Source organism: Homalodisca vitripennis, chromosome X (assembly GCF_021130785.1).
Source record: "Homalodisca vitripennis isolate AUS2020 chromosome X, UT_GWSS_2.1, whole genome shotgun sequence".
Classification (NCBI taxonomy): domain Eukaryota; kingdom Metazoa; phylum Arthropoda; class Insecta; order Hemiptera; family Cicadellidae; genus Homalodisca; species Homalodisca vitripennis.
Genome location: NC_060215.1, coordinates 74,427,282 through 74,448,539, shown reverse-complemented (window position 1 = coordinate 74,448,539; position 21,258 = coordinate 74,427,282). Strand labels below are relative to the sequence as shown.

The following is a 21,258-nucleotide window of genomic DNA, read 5'->3' as shown; positions in this document are numbered from 1 at the left end:
GTGTTTAGCCACGTGGCCGAATCTTCACCTGTTGCATATCGCCAGATCAGTGTAGTCTTTACCTTACAACCATTTCATTCCATGTATAGTCTTTCTGTATCTCTCATCGCGTTCTGACTCTTACTGGGCATCACATCACTAGATGAGTCTTTTCTCTAAAGTTTGTCTCCCTCTCTTACACCGCTATGGGCGTGCTTAAACTATAGTTGCACTAGTTTCACTTCCTTGCCCATACATATTGCAGACTTTTGGTGAACCTCTCACCTGTCAAATCTGAGGTCACATCTTCTTCGTCCTCTGCGGCTAGGAATATCCCATTATTGATGCTGTTCGTTCTTTTAACCATCAACCCTTATCTCTTATTTCTTACTGACCTTAAGCTTTTCTTCAACTCTTCTTTTTCCCTTGTCTTATTATTATAAGCTTCCGAACTTTTCATACCCGTCAGTCTTTTTTTTTACCGATGGCTTTTCTTCTCCTCGTGGCTTCTATACAAGGTGTTTGAAAAGTCTGAGTACGGCTTAATATTTTACAACCCATAGCAGATAACATATATAAACTTTGCACAGTGTCATATGGGTATGTAAACTATTTTTCCTTGCTATTACCATGACATGCCAACCATGGGGGGACGGCCCACAGAGGAAATCTTAAATGAAAGCATGGGTCGAGTGATAAGAGAGCTCATTTTAAAGAGCTCACTTAGTAGAGTTGAATGCCGAAAACCGCATCTCAAAAGGTTTATCCAATCAGAAATGGCGGGTTGTTTTAGGTACACATTGTGAAGTAAATTATGCGCTGCCATTTCTGACTGGATCGTCGTATTCTGATGCGGTAGGCGGCGTTTCACTCTACTAACCGATGTATTTTCACTGAAATTTTTTAATTAGCAAATTATGTCATAAATTTATAACACAATAAATAAAACTAAAATGAATTCGTCGTTTTTAAGTTTATGAATTAACATAGTTACACACTAGCAATGCTATTTTATTCACTATGTGAAAATACAATCTTAGAGCAAAGTACTTACTTATTAATAATTTGCCGTCAGGCCGTGGCAAACTGATCTAAGCTCGACTATTTTAGAGAGTGAAAGGAGACGGGAAGTTCGAGAGAAGTTGAAAGAGCCGTGTTGGAGAGTTTCCGAAGTATAGGTGTGTAAGTCGCAGTGGCGAGGTGGACTATTACTCGTAGTATTTTTAGGCTAGTGACTCCTTAACACAACACACTATGCAAAATATTAAAATTTATTTGGCTATTCACATTACTAAGGCTGCATGGTTATGTTTAAGAAATCTATGCTTAAAAGCCTTAGGATCAAATAGCCTAAAATACTACTAATACTAATAGCCTGAATCACACTACTACTTTACATTAGCAGATTATAAATGTGAAAAAGAATTCTAGATATATCATCATCTTTAAGAAAATATCTGCTCAGTAACGCTAAATAATTAAAAGAAAGCGTCCAAATTTGAAAAAAAAACTATTATTAAAACTAAAACCAGCATATTAGCTGGCTCATAGGAGTCTGTTCAATAAATTTCTTGGCTGTGAACCTCGCTGTAAGCAGTACTAAACTATATAAAATATCAAACATAAACGGAGTTATCCCGTCAGTGGCAAAACAATTTTACCAGCTCATTGAACTTGTGACTACGACAAATTATCGTGTAGTAAATATTACGTTTGCCAGACACCAATTTCGTTGCATATTTGAATGATCAGCGGTATAAACTATAAAACAATCTAATCTTATTTCTTCCAATGTAATAGATTCTTCACATCGTTCTTAGTTTCTTTCTGAGGCACTTATAATTTTGAAAATGCTTACTCATTATATTGAATTACTTGTGCTTTAGTTGGCCTTACTTTCTATATGGAACTTTACACATTTCTTATACTTTCTTATATTCTTCATATTTTCGTTTACTCGTAAGCAATTATACATTCACAATTGACCATAAGAGACACCTTAAATATAAAATTACTATAGTAAAAAAATACAGTTTTGGATACAATAGAGTCGTTCAACTAGTAGTGTGGCATAATACGGTAATCCGGCACGCACCATATTTGCGCCGACGATCAATGTGACACCTACATTTTATATTCTTCCACATCCTTCGAATTGTTAAAATGTATTGTTATTTGTGAAGTCTACTAATATTTACCATAGCACCTAACCCTTGAACAGGAATCGATCTAAAACAGGTTTTATAAGTATATTAGAGATAAATTTCATTAAAAATATTTAACGTTTACCTTGGAAAACAATGATTTAATAAGCAAAATCTGATTTCCACTGAATCTGACGAAATGAAGAGTTCGGTATACTCTGTAGGAACTTCAACATAACTAACAATAAATGTTAAAATGTGGAGGAAGATTTGGTGGTGTCACATCGATCGGCGCAACTAAGGTGCGTGCTGGTCAACAGTGCTTTACCGTACCTCTGAGCTGAGCTATACCTCGGAAGCTTTAACCTCCCCACTGGCATTTTGTTGTATTATCATTTTTATTGGTATCCTCCGTTTGAACATTTACAACGTATGATTTAATTAAATAAATGTATGATTATGAAGGGATCTTAACGTATTCATAAAAATGTATACTTACTTTTGAAGACTATTTACTTTACATATACATTTACAAAATTGATGAACCTCATATGGACATTTTAGATCTTTTGGGAGCAAGTGTGTTGAGAGATACTCCATATATACTGAATACAAAAACTATATGGAACAGTTTTAATATATGATCTGTACTATAATATATATACAAATATATATATATATATATATATATATATAACATATGATATATGTATCATTTTATCATGATACATTCATGTCAAATACAGTTTGTCTGTCATTCCTGGTTTTTATAAATGACCAATAATTATTTTAAGACTTGTAACCATAAAAAAGGAACACGACAGAAAAATATTCAATCTCCATAGCTTAGTAAAACGTGGAAAGCAATTTTGTTTAAACACTCGTAGTTTTAGATATAGTGGAAGTATTGTTTATTATTTAGGATAATACTTCCAGTAATCATACAAATATTCATTCATATTCGTTAATTTGCATACTTGTATCTATTATTTTTATATCTAACACTAAGAAATGGAAAGAATATATTAAAAACCCGCATAAATTATATTAACTGCAAACTTCAAATTTTCTAATGGGTTTTAAAAATCGTTATATTACTTAAGATTTTTTGTCATAAACTTATTATTTTAAATTCTGTTAATACTGATATTTCTTGATCAAACTTCATCCATTTGACGGTTCATTTTATTTTCTATATAAACACATTGTAGTGCTGATGGAGATACAACAGCTATCAAAGTTTTGTTACACTTATTGTACATGTTTCTACATTCTTTGTAAATAAAGAATATTGTCTATTGTCTATTGTTTATTGTATATTACAACTACTGCCGACCAAATACATGCTTTTATTTTTCATCCACTTCCTCGCCTCGCATTTTCGAGATATTCCAGTTTTTTATGTTTGAATCATATCTTGTAAAGTTTATGTAAATCCTCGAATTGTGAGGTAAAATTTAACCAACTAATATATGTTTTGTCTAATACCTTACATTTCATAAGCCACATGCAAGTTTTAGTAATTATTTGAAGAAATAGAGTAAATAGGACATAAATGTTTTACAATAGTAGATTAAATTAGCATAATTCACTATTCAAAGTCGATTACACGAGGAACTCTCAACGTTATATTGCAATTCCATCAATGCCGAGAAGAGAATTTTATAAGACAATGTGATTCCCAACTGGTATTATCAAAAGATGAAAGAAACTTCCATTAATTCAGATACGTTTTAATAATAATAAAAATTCTTTATTGTATGTTCTCATAAACAAACGATGCTCTGCAAGAGATAGGGTATATTTCTCAGAGTCAATCGTACATTGCATACATTCACTCAGATGTCACACAGACTAACCGTATTTCACATGATCTGTTATCGTCGGCTCATCACGAATTAATCAACAATGAAACAGATTGGACTCCAATCGACGTTTAAAACGAGTTGTATACTGAGTTTGAATATTGAAATTTCTCGCAGTTTGAAGAAGCCAGTTGATCAGTTTGACATCAACCTCGTATGGCTGGTGTGTTGTAATAAAAGTCAGTCTGTGATGCTAGGTTGGGTTATCTCTTCCTTTAGTTTCATAATGTGAAAATCTCTGCAATGAACTAAACACACCTTAATTTGCAATACATGGATACCTTAAAACACCCTGAACTGGATCTCGTTTCTACTCTGTAACTTTAAAATGTTTTTAAAGTGGTAGCTAGTAATACAAAATAAGAAGTGAAAAAGTGTGTTAAACCAGATCATATGTTAACGTTGAATGAATAACCAACAATCAGCAGGAAATTTATTAATTTAATATAATTATTAATCATATATGTATTGACCTAGTGATCGAAATTTATATTTAAATAATAATTAGTACCTTTATGCACATAGATATCACAATCTGTTTTAACCTAATTATAATAACTGTATATAACTGGTGATCAAAACCTGTATCGGTGGTCACAACCTGTATTGATCTGGTGTACTATATTCATGATGAAAACCTGTACTGACATAGTAAATAATACTTGTATTGAGCTGGTGATCAAATCCTTTACTGGCCCAATGATTAATACATGTATTGACCTTGTAATCAAAACCTGTATCGGCCTGGTGATTAGTACTTGTATTGACCTGGTGATACCTAGATTAGCCTGGCGATCAAATCCAATATTGAACTGGTGAGTAATGCCTGTACTGATATGGTGATTAAAACTGTATTAAACTGGCGGTAGAACCTGTGTAGACCCACTTATCAAATAGCACACCCCTGCTAATTTCTAAACGGTTGATAATAGAAAGTGAAACGTAAAGCACTTTACCAGGCTCATACATACAGTATATCATCTCGAAGTTTCCTTTAGCAAGTAGTACAAAAAAAATAAACAAAGAGCGGATTCTCCAAACCAAAGTGTTTTTGATTATTGAATTTTCATAGAATTTGACGACACACATAAATAGCAACCCTTTCAGTCTCCTCACTTAAAATACAATGTATAATAACTTTCAGAAACCTTTTTATTTTCCAAAACAATGGAAAGAAGCATTAATTCAAAGGGAGTGTGTTTCTTCTGCGGGGCTCACACACCTTTTTATATTTTAAACCAATTTTAATACAACAGAATTCTTTCCTAGTAATTTTAATAGTTATTTTCAACTCCATCCACATGTTAAATATTTACTACTCTCAGTTAAAGTAAAAACTACTTTTAACAAACCCATTGAATTACTGCTCATTCATAATTTATATATTCTGGAGAAAATGTTTAGTACAATACTTATTATCCTTTTATACAATACCATGCTACACAAGTAGTTAAAAATTAAACTTGCCTCGAAATGTATTTTTAGTCCCCATTTTATTTAATTTACTTCTCATTCATAGTTATTTTATTACGCCTATGTAACGTGAATGCATTAGAGTCCACCCTAATACAAACACTCTTAAGGTTTCTCGTGGATTTTACTTGTCACTCATTTTTTTCCAAAAAGTTACCACCGTGTAGTCTTTAGACTTACAATAAGAACTGCTGTTTCAAACGTTATACAGTTCAATTCATATTTCACTTTCACTGTCTCGATTCCAGAAGATGGTACAATTTTAATCGTTTTGAAAACATTTGATTATTCTTCTTCTTTCATTATTCTATAAATTACCTTGAAGAGAATTTTAATTGACAACATGGCTCGTTTGTATCCATCGTGGCTCCACATCTAAAATAAAAAGTATTCTCAACCTCTCTCTTTAATTAGATTATCTTAATAATTTAAGTTGCCGTACGGTCATGGAGCTCGCGTGAGAAGGTCTGAGCTGGTTGATGTTACAGTACTAGCACTGGAGGGAGGACACCAATCGTTGTTGGCATTAATAAAAGTGTAGTTTAGCTAGTAGTTAGTACCTTTTTCTGTTGAACATATATGATACAAAACTCCACAATTTGAAAATTTAAGAACTTATGTAGCTTTTAAAATTATGAACGAAAGGGTTTCAGAGCTCTCAAAGTTTTGAGCTGCATTCTGTATTTACTTCATACGAAATGACACCCAATTCTATTTAGTGGGGTTTTCTTGTGGTTTATTTATGTTCTTACTAATTTTTCCCTATTGAGAAATAAACAGTGAATATTCTTTATTGAGATAAGTTAATCCGTAACTATTTTAGTAAATAACATCCATAAACATCGTGACTGTTTTAACGTTAAATAAGCCAGATTCTGTCCATATTAAACCTCTTAAATAATTCAAATAACGATCAATATGATAAATGTATTCCAGATATTGCAAAATGGCACATTTTTCAAGATTTACATGTTAAAATAAATTCGTATATTTTAACTACTTTAAGCGAACTGGTAAAAATGTTTAGTTTTTCGTTATTTTTGACTGCCATCACATAGTATTGCTTTGTATCACTTTATATTTTGATAGTATATATTAAGGGAATAATTTGCCGTTTTCAATACTTAAACGTGTAAGAGTTTTACTTCAAATGTATTATGTAATTTATTTTTTAAATCGTCAATTGACTTTTAATTTTAGCAGATATTTCATTAGCAAGACCGTCTTTATCAAAGAGTTCACGTATAAGAACTTGTGTAAGTTACATAACTTTAAAATTTTGTTATATAATTAAGCATTACTGGACTTTTCTACGATGATATGAAACACTCTGCAAAGCAAGACTAATATATAACAAATATTTTATAATGTTAACAATGTTCAGGTAAGAACCTGCAAATGTAGGTTGTAGTTGCAACAACCAGCTCCGGAAGCCTATGTTAAGATTGCCAGAGGTTGAAACTATATAGTAATAAATGCAATGTTTCTACTCACAGTCCTTGACTATCTGATATTTCCTCAATTTTCCACATATCTCAAGTTTAGAAGAAGTGGGAGAGATTCTGAACAAGTCAGTTCACGGAGGACCTTCACGGTACATATAGGGTATATTTCAAAAAGTAGGTTCCCCGTTTGGTCTTTAAGGCCTTTCAAGTATACTTGACTGAAACGAGTTCCCTTTTAAATTATTCTTAATATCTATAAATATAAATTTCACTGCTGATACAAGCTAAACAAGTATAATAGAAGTGTATAAGGAGTGATAAAATAAAAAGAGAACACAGCATTGTTTTCATATTTTTTTCTGTTACATCAATGAATGGTTACAAAAATTATAAAAAATTTTAAACTACGTGTACCTTAAGACTTAATAGAAGTGCATATTGAAAATTGTTTGAAAACCTTGGAATGAGTAGGAAAAATGCATATTATAACACAATTTGTATTTTAGACTGTGAAGAGAATATGGGATTTACAATAATAGGATGTTTATTGAAACTTATAGATTTTCAAATGAAACAATAGTAAGAACATTTAAAATTATTAATAGCACTGGGAACGTGTAGGTGTGAATTTTGAACTTTGGGTCACATGCAACAATATTAACGAATAATAATTATTTCAATAGCGCATTATTTAAACATAACAATGTCATATAAGTAACATATAAATGTACTAAGTATAACACAACTAATGCATTCAGTTCCTGTGAACTAAATGACTTTTTAACAATAAACTATTTTTGTAACAATACTTATATTTTCAAAATAAACTTGTCATAAAGCATATGCATATATACAATTAATTACTTCTAAAGGAAGCAAATCAACACTTAAAAGACAATTGTTAAGCACCAATATTACAATATATTAAAATAATTTGTTAGTATTTTAGCAAACACATCGTGTGAATGGACGTAAAGTTATATCAATAGACAACACTAATAAAACCAAATTTTAAAACACCTTAACCAAACTAACAAACGGAAAACATGTTTGGTAACAAACACTACAGTTGCACATAACTCACACGAAAAGCATTTGCCTCTGTAACAATGTGTGTATACATACACGAATGGTGTCTTTCTTTAAACTAAACGTTAATTATAGTAACCAGCAAACACTGATACACGTAAAGTTAAAATATTTCAATTTTGTAATCTGATTCATAATTTTTTAAACTGTATCTAGATCCAGCGAAACTAAACGTAGTTGTTTATTTATTAAGTGGGCCAATAATTCAAATTAAGGAAACGTTTTAACAAATTATTTTCGCTTCGATATATATTTTATTTCGTCTTAAAATTTAACTTTGCATGGAATACCTCAATGGTATTCATTTTTGGATGAACCGACACTTGTAAAGCCACTCTAGGTGAATAGGTGGCCTCATGTTTGTTTTATATATATAATTTTATTCGATTTTATGTCATATGTCTCACAATTTACTTTTTTATGAATATCTGGTGTTTCCGTAAGAGTAACAGACCAGAGTGGAATCGTACATGCAGTACTGGTGACTCACACACGCGATACGGAACAGACTTACTGAAGGACGTCTACTACCAATAACAACGGGCTTTGTATGGCACTGGACCCTCGCACCTGTTCACCTCTACTAATGTGGAAGCACAGTCCTCTTACTCTCTGTTGCAGAAAACTGTACCTGCCACTATAACTCTTGGATTCTGTACATATAAGTCCATCGCGTTGTATTCTTTATTTAATGATTTTCAGGTTAACATTTAGGTTTATTACATTCATCAAAAACTTCACTCGGCATTTCTTCACCAAAAACGTTTGGTTGAATCACACTAATGAAAAATTAAAGTATTAATTATATTTATAAGTTCAAATATAATTGTCAATCTGCATTGTTAAAAATGTTAAATTATAAAAGTTCAGATTGCGAAAATTATTTTATTTCAAATAAAATAATTGTTATGTTATACTGTACCATTGCGTTCAAAGCAAGGGTAAAAATGAAGATGTATGATTCTAAAACGTAGGGAAGATTAATCTGTATTTTGTAAATTAGTAAACGTGCTGAGGAAAACATTTTTTTTTTTTGTTTAAGCTTGTACGTTAACGTGACTTTTTTCCGTACTGTAATAATTTCATATTTGCTAAAGTCTGTACATGTTTAGAGGGTGTTGATTTAAACTTTTTCATAAATATTTTTAAGACTATGTAGTTCTAATCTGTACATTAAATGTTATAGACTATACATAAAGGTGTGAACGTTTACAACGTTAGGCCTCCACAAAGGAAGGGAGGTATTACAAATTCTTCACTATTAATTCGACATTTGTTATTACAAATCGCAGTAAAGGTCATAATATAGTAGTTTTTGGTGTATTACTTATCAAAAATTGGCTTTTAGTGAGAACAAATTTGTGGACAACAAAGTTTGATCGGTTATTATGATGAAATACGATAATAATTTGAATAGAAACTTACAAATCAGTTTAACCTTGTACCTCAATACATATTATTATCTCAATGTTAGTTTCAATTTACCATATTTCATAATACTGAAATAAATAAACTTTAATTTGAAATCAACAGCACATTAAAGAGTTAATATTAACGTTAGCGTTGATAATAATGTAGAATAAAACATGATATTTTGTTTCTCAAAGTTGAATACGTATCGGGCTTATTATTTTTATAATTTAGTTACGCCATTACTTTTGCCTACTTCTCACCACTTACTCAGATGTCATGTCTTCCCCGTTATTATTTCCTTTATTGAACGTATAGGCTAAGTTATGTTGAAAGCTCAGTTTCACATAGTACATAAATAACTGAAATGTAAATTAATATGCAATAGAAAGAGGTTTTATTTCATATTTGATGTTTATATGAGATGACGGTACACGGTTCATAAAGCACAATAATTACCAAGGAATATCGATATGATAATTATAATGCAGTTCCAAGATAAATCTGCAACTATAGAGGAAAACCATTTACACTTCAATAAACACGGTTCAGTAGCTCAGATGAGTTCCTTAAAAATTATGAGCTTAATAACCGCTTTTAAATTATTCACAACACAAATATGATCAATATTATAAATCTTTATTGATGAACGATGAAAATTTATCAATGTGAACCTATTGTCAAATAATTAAACCGTAAATGTTTTGTAACTTACTTGTTGAACATCTTGACGATTGCTCTTTTAAATTATAAAATAATTGCTCAAATTATATATATATATATATATATATATATATATATATATATATATATATATATATATATATATATTAATAAGTGTATGACTAGAAAAGTTACATATTCCAAAATCTTTGGAATGGGTGTAATACGTTTAAGAATTGTAAAAAAAGATTATTTCGAATCAAGTAACGTTTCTTCTCTCTAGTTCAGCATATTCTAACAATAACTATGTTTCATTTTCCATCTCATGGTCTGTACTCAGGCAGGACTTTAAACATCAGGCTTGCACTTTTAGCTGTACAAAATTTATAAGTGTTATAAGATTTATAAGTTAATATTTTAGTTCAGTAGCTTTTCTGCTGTGTTCCTTCATGAAACAAAATATGCAATGTTTTGTTATTAGCAGTAAAAATAACAAATGATAACAACAATTACTATTTTATTCTTACACGATGAGCACCAATATTTGTATACATACATACATACATGGGTTTTTATTTTACTTGTATGAGTTTGTTTTCTAAGGTGTTATTTGCAATTATATCAATAAATTTCCTTAAATTACGCCTTTACAATTACAATATAATCCTTTATATGATTATTTTTTGTCATTTAAAATATATATAATTTTTCCTCTAAGGAAATGTTGTGTTAAAGTACAGTTAATCAATAATATAGTTATTAAGTAACAATTGAATATTATAAAGAAGTCCTTAACTAAAGATAAGTAGACAATTTATAGACACCAAGTCTTTGACTAGTCGCTTTGTATCCATTAGCATACAAACATATCATAAAGCAAACATAAAAGTACACTGTGATGTAATTCAAGTAGCTGTTAAAATCAAATACATCCCTAAAATAGAAATTAAGACAACAGTAACGTAAAAGGTTTTCGATATAGGCCCAAATACTATTGCTTTACTATCTCACCTTCAGATGCGTGCCATAAACATGGCACTTATTATATGCAACCACCATTACTTATATCCTGAAGTTTACTCTAGTGCAAAATAATTATACTAGTGCAAAGTATCATAATGCTTTAAAAGTAATGTATCGCTCTCTAAATAATGATAACAAAATCTAAACAGTGACCTTCTATTTAACTGTTCGTTATTTGGAGTTCAAAAATTTAACAATCAGTATAATATTATTTACTGCAATATTCGCACTTCAATAGTGATTGAACGTAGGGCTATATGATTAAATCTAAATTCAATAGGTGTTATTTAAACGATCCATACACGATCAATATTCTGAATGGTCTACTCCATGTTGGCCGATAAGTGAGCCATACACGTAAAAGTTTTGAAAATATCGAGTAAAGGTTTTTTCCCACTAGGCACCTTAAGTTACGTAATCTGATGAAATGAATATCGAACTATGTTTACCGACTGCTTTCTAAATGAACTGAGAAGTATGAACACGAAAGGAAACTCAAGTTACTTTTCTAATTCACGCGAGGAAATCTGGTTATTCCACGAATATCCAATATACAGTGCATGCTACTGTGTGTGTGAGAGAGGGAGATAACAGTAGATAGACAGAAGAGATAACGGGGCGCTCACTGGAAGGAAGGGGAAGAGTGATTAGAGTTGATGGGAAAGCAAATAGGCAGCGCTGTTTAACAACATATAATATCTCTACGGAGATATCGTAGTTTACACATGGAATGCTGCGGACGTACATTATTATTCTGCTTGTTATAGAGTTAGTATATTACTCGTTTCGCAGTGAAGGTGTCAAGCAATAAACACATAAGTGCACGCTTGACCAAAATAACAAGCTTATTTTCCTTGTTCCCAATTTTACACAAACCTTTCTTTGAAAAGTCGTTTAGGAAACATATAATGTAATTTCCAGTTTAAGTGTATTTTATTTGATCGGATATTACCTTTTGCATGCTATGTATTATGCTAAGTACCTTTATTCAAAATATGTTGTAAAATGTTAAATGTAATGTGGAAAACATTAATGCGAAGTTATATTTGTTAACCCAAACCATGTTTCTTAACTAATTTCCATGTTTATTCTTAAGCACATAAGCCCAATGGTTTAATTGCTAATTAAAAATCACAAGGAATCGTTCAATCTGCTGATTTAATGCGATTGTGCATATTTAACTACGGCAGGATCTAGCAGGAATGAGGTCTAGCAAATGCAATAGCAAGCTACACCACACAGTCGGAGATGGCCTCAGCAGTGCTCAGAATAGTAGTTGACCTCAGTCAACCTAGTCTAGTAAGTGCAGAAGTCATTGTAAGATAATCGAGTTAAGTAACGAGAGTAGCGTTCCTTGAATGAGTTAACCGCTGCGCGAACCTGTCCATGCAAACAGTCCACTTGTCTAGTCATTGGTGTTCACTACCTGCAATGTGTCTGTAACACGCCTCTGACCCAATTTTGCCTAATAAAAATTATACCTAATATAAAAGTATTATTATTTATTATTAGACCTAATATTATTTGACTGTTTCCAAATTGCAGTTGAATAAAATACTCGTATTATAGGAGGGAATCAATCAAGGATCTTCCTATAGGTTGAGAAGTAGAGAATAGGATCATTCAGAAAAGGTAACAAACTGTCTATGGCGGAAGTGGACTGCAATGAGCAATTATGGCAGGCGGTGCGATATTTCTAACTAACGAATAAAATTGTGTATAAATATACACTATACATATACTTTACGTTTTTTTAGTTATCAGCTACAACTTTTAGGACATATTCTTCGTACATAAAACAGTCATATTCCTACTTATAGGACTTAATATGATGGTATTAAAAGTCGTTCTTGTTTTATTTGTCAAATTAGATATTATTAAGACAAGATGATATTTGCTGGCATGCTTTCATCAGAATTAATTATGATTTACCTCAGATAGCAGTGACTGAAAGGTACCAATATTTATGAATAGTTTTGTTCTCTTTTTGTGTCTAGCTAATTAATAAGCATATCATGAGTGAGATGGTGCAGACTGGATCGTAAAAAGTAACTGTTAGTTTTAAATCCTTATCAATATTTTCAGTAGGCCTATGGAGCTGTGATACTCGTACTTGTGCTTATTCTAGCTCTTACTCGGGTTTTAAATATTGAGTAATACAATTTTTTCAGAGAGGCACTAATTAAATAAATACAAAACTCGCCCTATAATCTAGTTGGTTTGTTACGTCTGTCCAGAGAGAAGAGAATTTCGATTTTACAGCTTGAGTCAAAACGCAGAAATAAGATTTCTAGATCACTCAAGGTTGATTGACTGAGTTACATTGCTCTAGCGGGTCAGTATATTGTACCGTGTATGGTTCATGTACATGATATTTGGTGTTTAAATTGTATAAACATACTCTAACTTTTAAAATTATTTTTCATCAGGTGTTGTAAAAGTTTGATGACCTAAAAAGCACCACAGTCTTATCTTGCGATCACATTCTCTTAAAAATACTACAGGATACTTCGTTCGTATAAAAAATAGAGACACTACCATGTAAGTCACAACACCCGAGTCGAACAGTTCGAGTTGCTCGTGACACCGCTTTGTAGCGATCATTTAGGACTGCCAAAAGACTACATTATTATTTATTATACTAGTTATTCTGTTTCAGTTTCAAAATTACTAGTTATTTCAGATCAATTAGACAAACTTAATACTATCCCACGGATATTTTATAAGGTACCCAAAAGATATGATCTGACATATAAATTGTATTTTGAAAGAACAAAATATACTATAAGTTGATTTGATAACTCTTTTTGATGGCCTAAAAACCGATCGCGTATCCATTGTATGAAGCAGATGTAGCGCCATCTACTAAGGTTATTTTTACTCAGGTAAGTACCGGGAAATTATGCCACAATAGCTATGTCCTTTGCACAGGAGCAGGGATACGGGTAGTGATCCCCGAGTCGGGCTTGGAGTCTTTCCGAGGACTGGGCATCATAGCGGCGTACTGCTGCATGATCTCGGCAACCTGCTGGCAGAACGTGTCCTGAGACAGAGCGGGCCGGGTCTTCTTGCCCGAGCGCCCCCCAGTACTATTCCAAGTGTTGGATGTGGCCCGGGGTGTGGAGCTAGAGGCAGTGGCGGTCGAGAGCATTCGGGCCGAGCGGTTTGTCGGAGCGTTGCGGCGAAAAGGTGCTGGCTGCTGGGGACTCTCGTGGCTGCCTCCCACAGACCGACTTCGTGTTGTTCTGGGAACTCGAACTGGAGAGCCTACAGTAAATAATATTACTTTGGCTAGAGTGCAGTAAAATAGTAAATAGCAGTTAAAATATTTCTGTTAATCTGTCTCATAAAAACGATATGCCAAAAATTAATCGCTGGAAAAGTAATTACTTCATTTATCCTTCCATTTATCCTGAATTATTCATCCTTCTAATGATAAATTCCAAGTAAATATTGATGAAAACGACAACTATAGTACTTTGTAGTGACTACAACTAAGATGTTTTATAAACATTCCTTGGCAGGTTATTTCTTATGGTATTTCTTTAACTTTTACTGCTGTAAATCCATCTCTGGAGGATTCTCGGAATTCTTAGCTAAGCATATGCATCTTTTTGGAACTGGTTGTTATAGTATTTTAAAAAGCTATTTTAGTTACAGTAGGTAAGTGCCTAAAGAAATACTTCAAAATGTAGTATACATTAAGAGGATATAGAAAGTTCTGAAGACTCCATACTAGGTGGGAAAAACCTCATTAAGGGAAAATGCATGTTCAAACATTTTTAGGTTTTATTGACAATTTATGACGAGGGTAAAAGAAATAAATAAAAAAATGAAAGGAAAAAATAGCTTAGTTTAGGTCCACAGGTCCATAGACAACCTTCACGAGATGTATTTTATTTATTCCAAATTATGTGTATTTATGTGGAGATTATTTGGTATCCCATTATTATATACCTTAGCCAACCATCTTATTCTGTAAGTATAATTCCAAACAGTATATATATATACGACACTTAAATGGATCATAGCTATTAGTTTTACTCAAATAGTTACCAAACTCTAAGAAACTCAATTGCACACAACAAATACTTTTTATTAAAACCTTTTCTAATGATGTGATCTGATAAAGTTTAAGATCATGTGTCAAATTTAATACTTGCACAACAAAAATGAGTACCAAATATCGTAATTACATTACCTGTAAGTGATTTCACTCCTGACGCCGTGGTCACCTGATGGGTAGGAACTATTCCTAGGCTGCGATACCCTTCGTCTGACACCTCTGATCCGCTGTCGTTATTGGTATGACCATCTGAAGATCCCAAGGTGTCTAGTCCATTAGCACTTCCGTACTTCGTAGAAGGTCGCTTTGTAGAATGATGATCTGTTGTGCCGACTAAGTTTTCTGAAATGCGCCTAGACGGTGTCGTGTCCACTCCTGATTTTATCTCTTTTACTGGAGTTGGACTTCTCCTGACGGATATCGAGACTCTATGTTGGTTGGTGAAATTATCTGAAACTCGCTGAGCGGGTGTTGTGTCGACTCCGCTCTCATATTCTCGGCCTGTGTTTTGTCGGGGAGAGTCAAGCATGCTGATGTTACTGGAAGAACCTCGTAATGGATGATTGATGAAATTGTCCGAAACTTTGCTGCACGGTGAACAGTCCACTCCCGGAGATATGTCTTCGACTTTGTTCTTAGCTGAGTTTGAGTTCTCCACTGTAGCTAAGTCAAATTTCTTGTCTTCTAAAGAGGTTTTCAGAACCTCGTCAGTGACTAAATTCGCCACGGCCCTGTGACTGGGTGTTAAAGCTTCAGTGATTTCACTGTCGACACCGTTCGAACTAAATGGAGAACTGTTTTGTGTTTCTTGCTCGGGCGATGAAAATATATCATTCATGTGGTCGCTGTACAAAGGAACTGATGTTGTACTTATTGAGCTGAACTCTGCTAGTGGGGTTGAAGATCGATTATTTCGGTCCAATGTATCCTGTAGACAATCGTCTTCAAATGAGGTGTTTTCTTGCCTCGGCTTTTCGGTAAAGCCCTCTTTAGGAGAAGCAGATCTAGAACCTTTCACAACAGGAGTAGATGGTCTTGAGTTTTTCATTTCTTTTCGTAAAGAAGGAGATCTTGACCGATTCCTAGAGTCCACTGTCGGTGTAAGTTCTCGTCTCGGAGTCGGTGATCTACTCCGGTTCCTCTGACTCGGAGAAAGCCTATAGTTAGGAGTAGGTGACCTGCTGCGATTCCTGCTGCGATCCGCTGCTGGTGTGGGCGTGAGAGTTCTGCGTGGGGTAGGCGATCGGCTTCTGCGGCCTGAGTCTCTGTCAACTGAAGTCCTCAAGGTGGTGTTGCGCTGTCCCTGGAAGGAGGGAGAACGGCTGCGGTTTCTGATGGCTGGTGGAGTCGAAGGAGCGAGGCCTCCACTGTTACTACCTACGCTGGACGCGGACGAACGTCTTGTTCTTGGAGGTGATCTGAAAATGTAAGTGTGTGTTATTTACAATAGAGGATTGAAAAGAATAAGAGGATATCGTCCATCGCCAAATGTTACAAAAATAAAAATAATGATGTTGAGTATCTATCGCATTTTTCTCGTGGCAAATCTCTAACATCTGTTTTAGTACTTCTTGGCACCTGGAGAATATAATAAATTCTAATCCTCGAAACGTAGTGTTTTATTTTCATAATACGCGTATATAGCGATTCAAATGTCACTGATTTGTCGCCTCTTAGGTCGTTTAATGGTATGCTGATAAAGGCAAATGTTATATTAAGAACCAAACTAATAAATTCAATATTATGCAACGAAGTATTTTGTATCGTAAGACACCACCTTCAGGTGTTTTTTTTATCTTTACCATTAATGAAACTTACTGAGTTATAAAAAACAAAAACAACGATCGAACTTTACAGTCACAGTCTTTTTACGTTTTATAAATCATTTTTCCATATTTCCGGCAAAAGCTCATTACATTAATCTGTTTACAAATATAACTAAACTTTGACTGACTTAAAAAAGCTGTATGTCAGTTCAGTTATATCGTTAACGACAAAATAACTTAATTTCGAGGATAGGTGTATTCAAATCAAATTATTTCAAAACTTACTGACTACACTAAGGAACTCTTGTTTAAAATACTTTTTTGTTGTGAATGTAAACAGCCTAATAAAATATGTGTTGTCCAAGAAAAGAACAACAGAGAGATAAATAAGCAGACATACTACAGAGTGAAATGTCACATCGGCCACATATTTAACACTGTCTGAAAATAAACTTACCGCTCGTAATGCACCTGAGTGCCGGCGATATCCATGCCTGGTATGCCAGTCTTCATGCCAACTATCTTAGCCGACACTGGAGCTCGGTGAGCTGGAGAAACAACACCATTAGTCACTCTCGGCAACACGTTTTATATTATTTACATTTACTCGTGCAATGAAGTCATGTCTGTAGCGTTAAGTTGTAGCAACTTTTTATCTTATAATATTTATTAACTTCAAAATATTGTGGTCAAGTAATGAATCTATTAACACTTCACCAAATACCATCTCCAGATATACACAAAGTACCAGATTTGAAATACTATCACATAAATAGGTAGAATAGTTGTTTCCATGAAAAACGTTTATATAGTTAGTAGTTGTACTGAAGTATATTTTTGTAATAGATAAACAAACACACACATTTATTATATATATATATATATATATATATATATATATATATTTACAAAACCAAAGTTGTAGGAGGCCATTAGATTTCAATATAATGACGTGTTAGTCTTGCAAAAGTTAAATATATATCCGGTAGGTAATTCCAAATCCAACTTTGAATTTAAATTGAAGGACTATTACTTTTTTACATGATTGTTAGTTTATAAGATGTAAAATTCAATAGTTAATATTAACTAAAAATCTTTACATGTGATGTATTAAATTATAACTAAAAGGATACAGGACAATCATCTTCTTTCAAATATTAGTTAGAAGAGCTTCTTAAATTATACCATGATACCAGCCATAACTCCGAGCTATTTTATTACACTTTTCATGAACAGTTTTATTTATTACATTAAGTATAAAATGTTATATTGAAAGGTATTAAAAAATCAATTTTATGAGAACTCAATAAGTTTCCATAGAAACTTGTGGTCATTTATTATACGGAACGCAAAGAGTATTGGCCAGTAATTAGTCAAAGTTTCAGAGAATATTTTAGTGGAAAGTTGTATTATTCGAGTGAACACTAATTTTGATAAGCAAAGGGTTTCCTCATCACATCTTTACTAGGTTGCTCTGAGTTAGGTTGGAGATTACATGATGTTGAAGGTTGCATTGATCAAGAATAAAATGTCACAAAAGTAATTGCATCTATAATAAGATGTATGTACCGACCTGTCTTGCAGCGACAAGGATCATGCTTATCAAGATAGTGGGAGAGCGTGTCCCAGCCTCCCCCCACTCTCACCATCACGTGGCTTCTCAACACCTGTAATAAGAGTTTTTATTTTAGAACATTAAGTTTATTATTGAGATAGCGGGAGAGCGTGTGTCCCAGCCTCAAATCTGGTATTGCTTTCTTCAGGGATTAACTTTGATCAATGCAGTAGACAATCGATGCCTCTAATCAGAATTGATCTTATTCTATCTCAATAACAGATAACCTGCTATTTATCTTGTACACCGTAGACACAAAGTACCAATAGTTATCGACGGTCACCTAACTCCGATCAGTAGATTTAAGTACTAGAACTCATAGATAGTATAATTTAAACAGAATCATCTTGAAAAGCCAGTGAAAAAAAGCATAGCATAAATGACATAGACCTTCTTAGGCAGTTACTGGTTATTAATTTTCTATTGATTTAAAAGGCTGTGTTGTTGATTTATTGAATACCGGAAAACTGCAATTTTAATTGAAAAGGTATGTAAATAATTTTTATTTGAGATATTTTATTAAATGATGCCATTAATGAAGGTTGAAAATGATACTTTACAAAAATTAATTTCCATGATGACTTAATTGGGCATATAACATGGATGTACAAAATACATAAAGTAAAGTTATTAATAACTTAACATAAAATATGTGTACCGCTAAGGTAGAACATAACGCACGTACCCTGTATTTAAGTGGATTCCCTGTAGGAACGAAATATATATATATATATATATATATATATATATATATATATATATAAAACTATGTGAGGATTTTATGTTATGTGAGGCTAAAATAATCATAGTCAAAGAAATTTACAACTTTAAGGCAGTTTTCTCCACATATATTACAATTAAAATTAATCCTACAAGAACTAGGCTGCATAGGATGTTTTTGCACGCCACTTTGACTATCTTTTATTTAATACTAAATAGTTATAGCATTAAAAGCTTAGCTGTTATAGGGCTGCTGGTTTTTTAGATATTGGGGAAAACCGTACAACATACTGTACCTTTGTGCCCCTCCTCCTTTAGCTCATCACCCACCACCGAGAACTTTTTATTAGGACTCATTATGGTACAAATGTACTAGCTTCCAAACCTATTAGTATTATTCTTCTAATTTAGCTCATTTTTCTTGATAAATTATTATTCAATGCAGTCTATAATTTCAGAATTATAAATTTGGAATTTAACCGTAAATTAAAATTAAATTATTTATTGAGTTAAAAAAATAGCTTGTGAATAGACGGTAAAAGTAGGGTTGAAATATAATTACAAAAACGTTTTTGTGTTTATTTTAATAGGTCTAGAAGAAATTATTTTCAGTTTTTAATAAATATTAAGATTTTTTTTTAATCTATAGCAATTATATAATTGGAAACAATATTAATCAAACAAAAGATAAATAAAACGTTAGTTAAATTGTTTGGTTACAACAGGTTTCTATCTCGAATGAGAGGTCAGGATTTTAAGTAAGCTTCTTTCTGCCCATTGCACTCATTAATGTGCAAAGAGTATTATTGCAAGCTGAATGGCTTTATTTGCCTCCTGTTCATGACTGGATTGTGTCAATTATTAGTCAAACCATGATTTCTATCTTCAAAAGCAAAACTAAACACTTTTTGGAAATCCACATTTTAATGTGTTTTACTACTGCCGTAATTGTTGTTGAGAACTTATTTTACCATATAGGAATTGGATTATATAGTATAAAGTGCTGTTCTTTTGGAAATGCCTCATTTCAAGGTCATCCCCTTTTCCAGGTTGCTATACCTTCGACCGATACTGTGATCGAGGTCTTTGAGGACATCTTGTGGAAACTCTGTGCATTTGAGATTGAGACCAACGCTTGTGGCAGCTGATGAAGTGGAATTGAGTACCTAACAGTTTTGCCATGCTGCGATGACGGACGCTATTTAGACAATTTTTCCACGAGCAATTTTCTTTATTTCCATATCTTATTCCAAACGTTTATGGTTTGGTTGCAAGGACTATTAACCGCAGAGTATCATTACCCGGCAGGGATCACTTCTGACTGGTTTATACCTTCCAGTTGACCCTATCACTGGGTACAGCAAAAACCAATGTGTCACAAATCTAGGCAACCTTATGGATATCCAAGAACGGCACATCACTAACCGCGAATGTCGAGATTCTGGGGTGCAAGGGTAATTCGATAAGTCTAGTCTACTGCGGGAGATAACTGTTGGAGTTGTTAGGGTTCGTTCCCTAAGTATCAGAGGTTCTTACTAGCCTCAACAAGGGTGTGCCACCCCCTGCCTGCTTTGACTGGAGAGGCTGGTTCAGAGCTAGCCTCTCTTTCTTCCGGGGGGACATGACTTGAGATTAGAGCCCTAATTCTTCCTCATGGATCTCGATAGGAGGTGGCCCCTACCCCCTAACCTTACCCATCCTGAATATTCTGTCACTCCGAAAGCAGCGCTAAGGTTCTTAGAGGACTAAGTGCAATTTATAAGCTTCTTGTCCTAAGAGAACAAAAAACCACAGAGTCTTATTGGAAGGCAGGTAGCACTTATTGGAAGGTAGCACTCCATGAGACTTTACTCTGAAGACCTTATTATTTTGGGTACGTTTCTGCCAAAACCAGCCCGACCTTCTTTATCAGAACAGGCCTAGTCTCATGAAATGAACTGTTAAAACACGGAGGAAAAGTCAGGATCCCATTATCCCTTGCTTAGTCTTTTGAAAATACT

The 21,258-nt window shown here is 33.2% G+C and overlaps 1 protein-coding gene across 1 annotated transcript in view; it reads right to left on the bottom strand.

The window, feature by feature from the left end:
• Positions 1–10,235: 10,235 nt before the first annotated feature.
• Positions 10,236–21,258, bottom strand: part of LOC124369214 (GAS2-like protein 1) — a 115,511-nt gene continuing 104,488 nt past the window's right edge. The window contains exons 6-9 of the mRNA XM_046827055.1: positions 18,497–18,590; positions 17,381–17,471; positions 15,293–16,575; positions 10,236–14,358 (exon numbers count right to left, since the gene is read on the bottom strand). Coding sequence (XP_046683011.1) covers positions 14,006–14,358; positions 15,293–16,575; positions 17,381–17,471; positions 18,497–18,590 — 1,821 coding nt within the window. The 3' untranslated portion in view covers positions 10,236–14,005. The remainder of the gene's footprint in view (positions 14,359–15,292; positions 16,576–17,380; positions 17,472–18,496; positions 18,591–21,258) is intronic.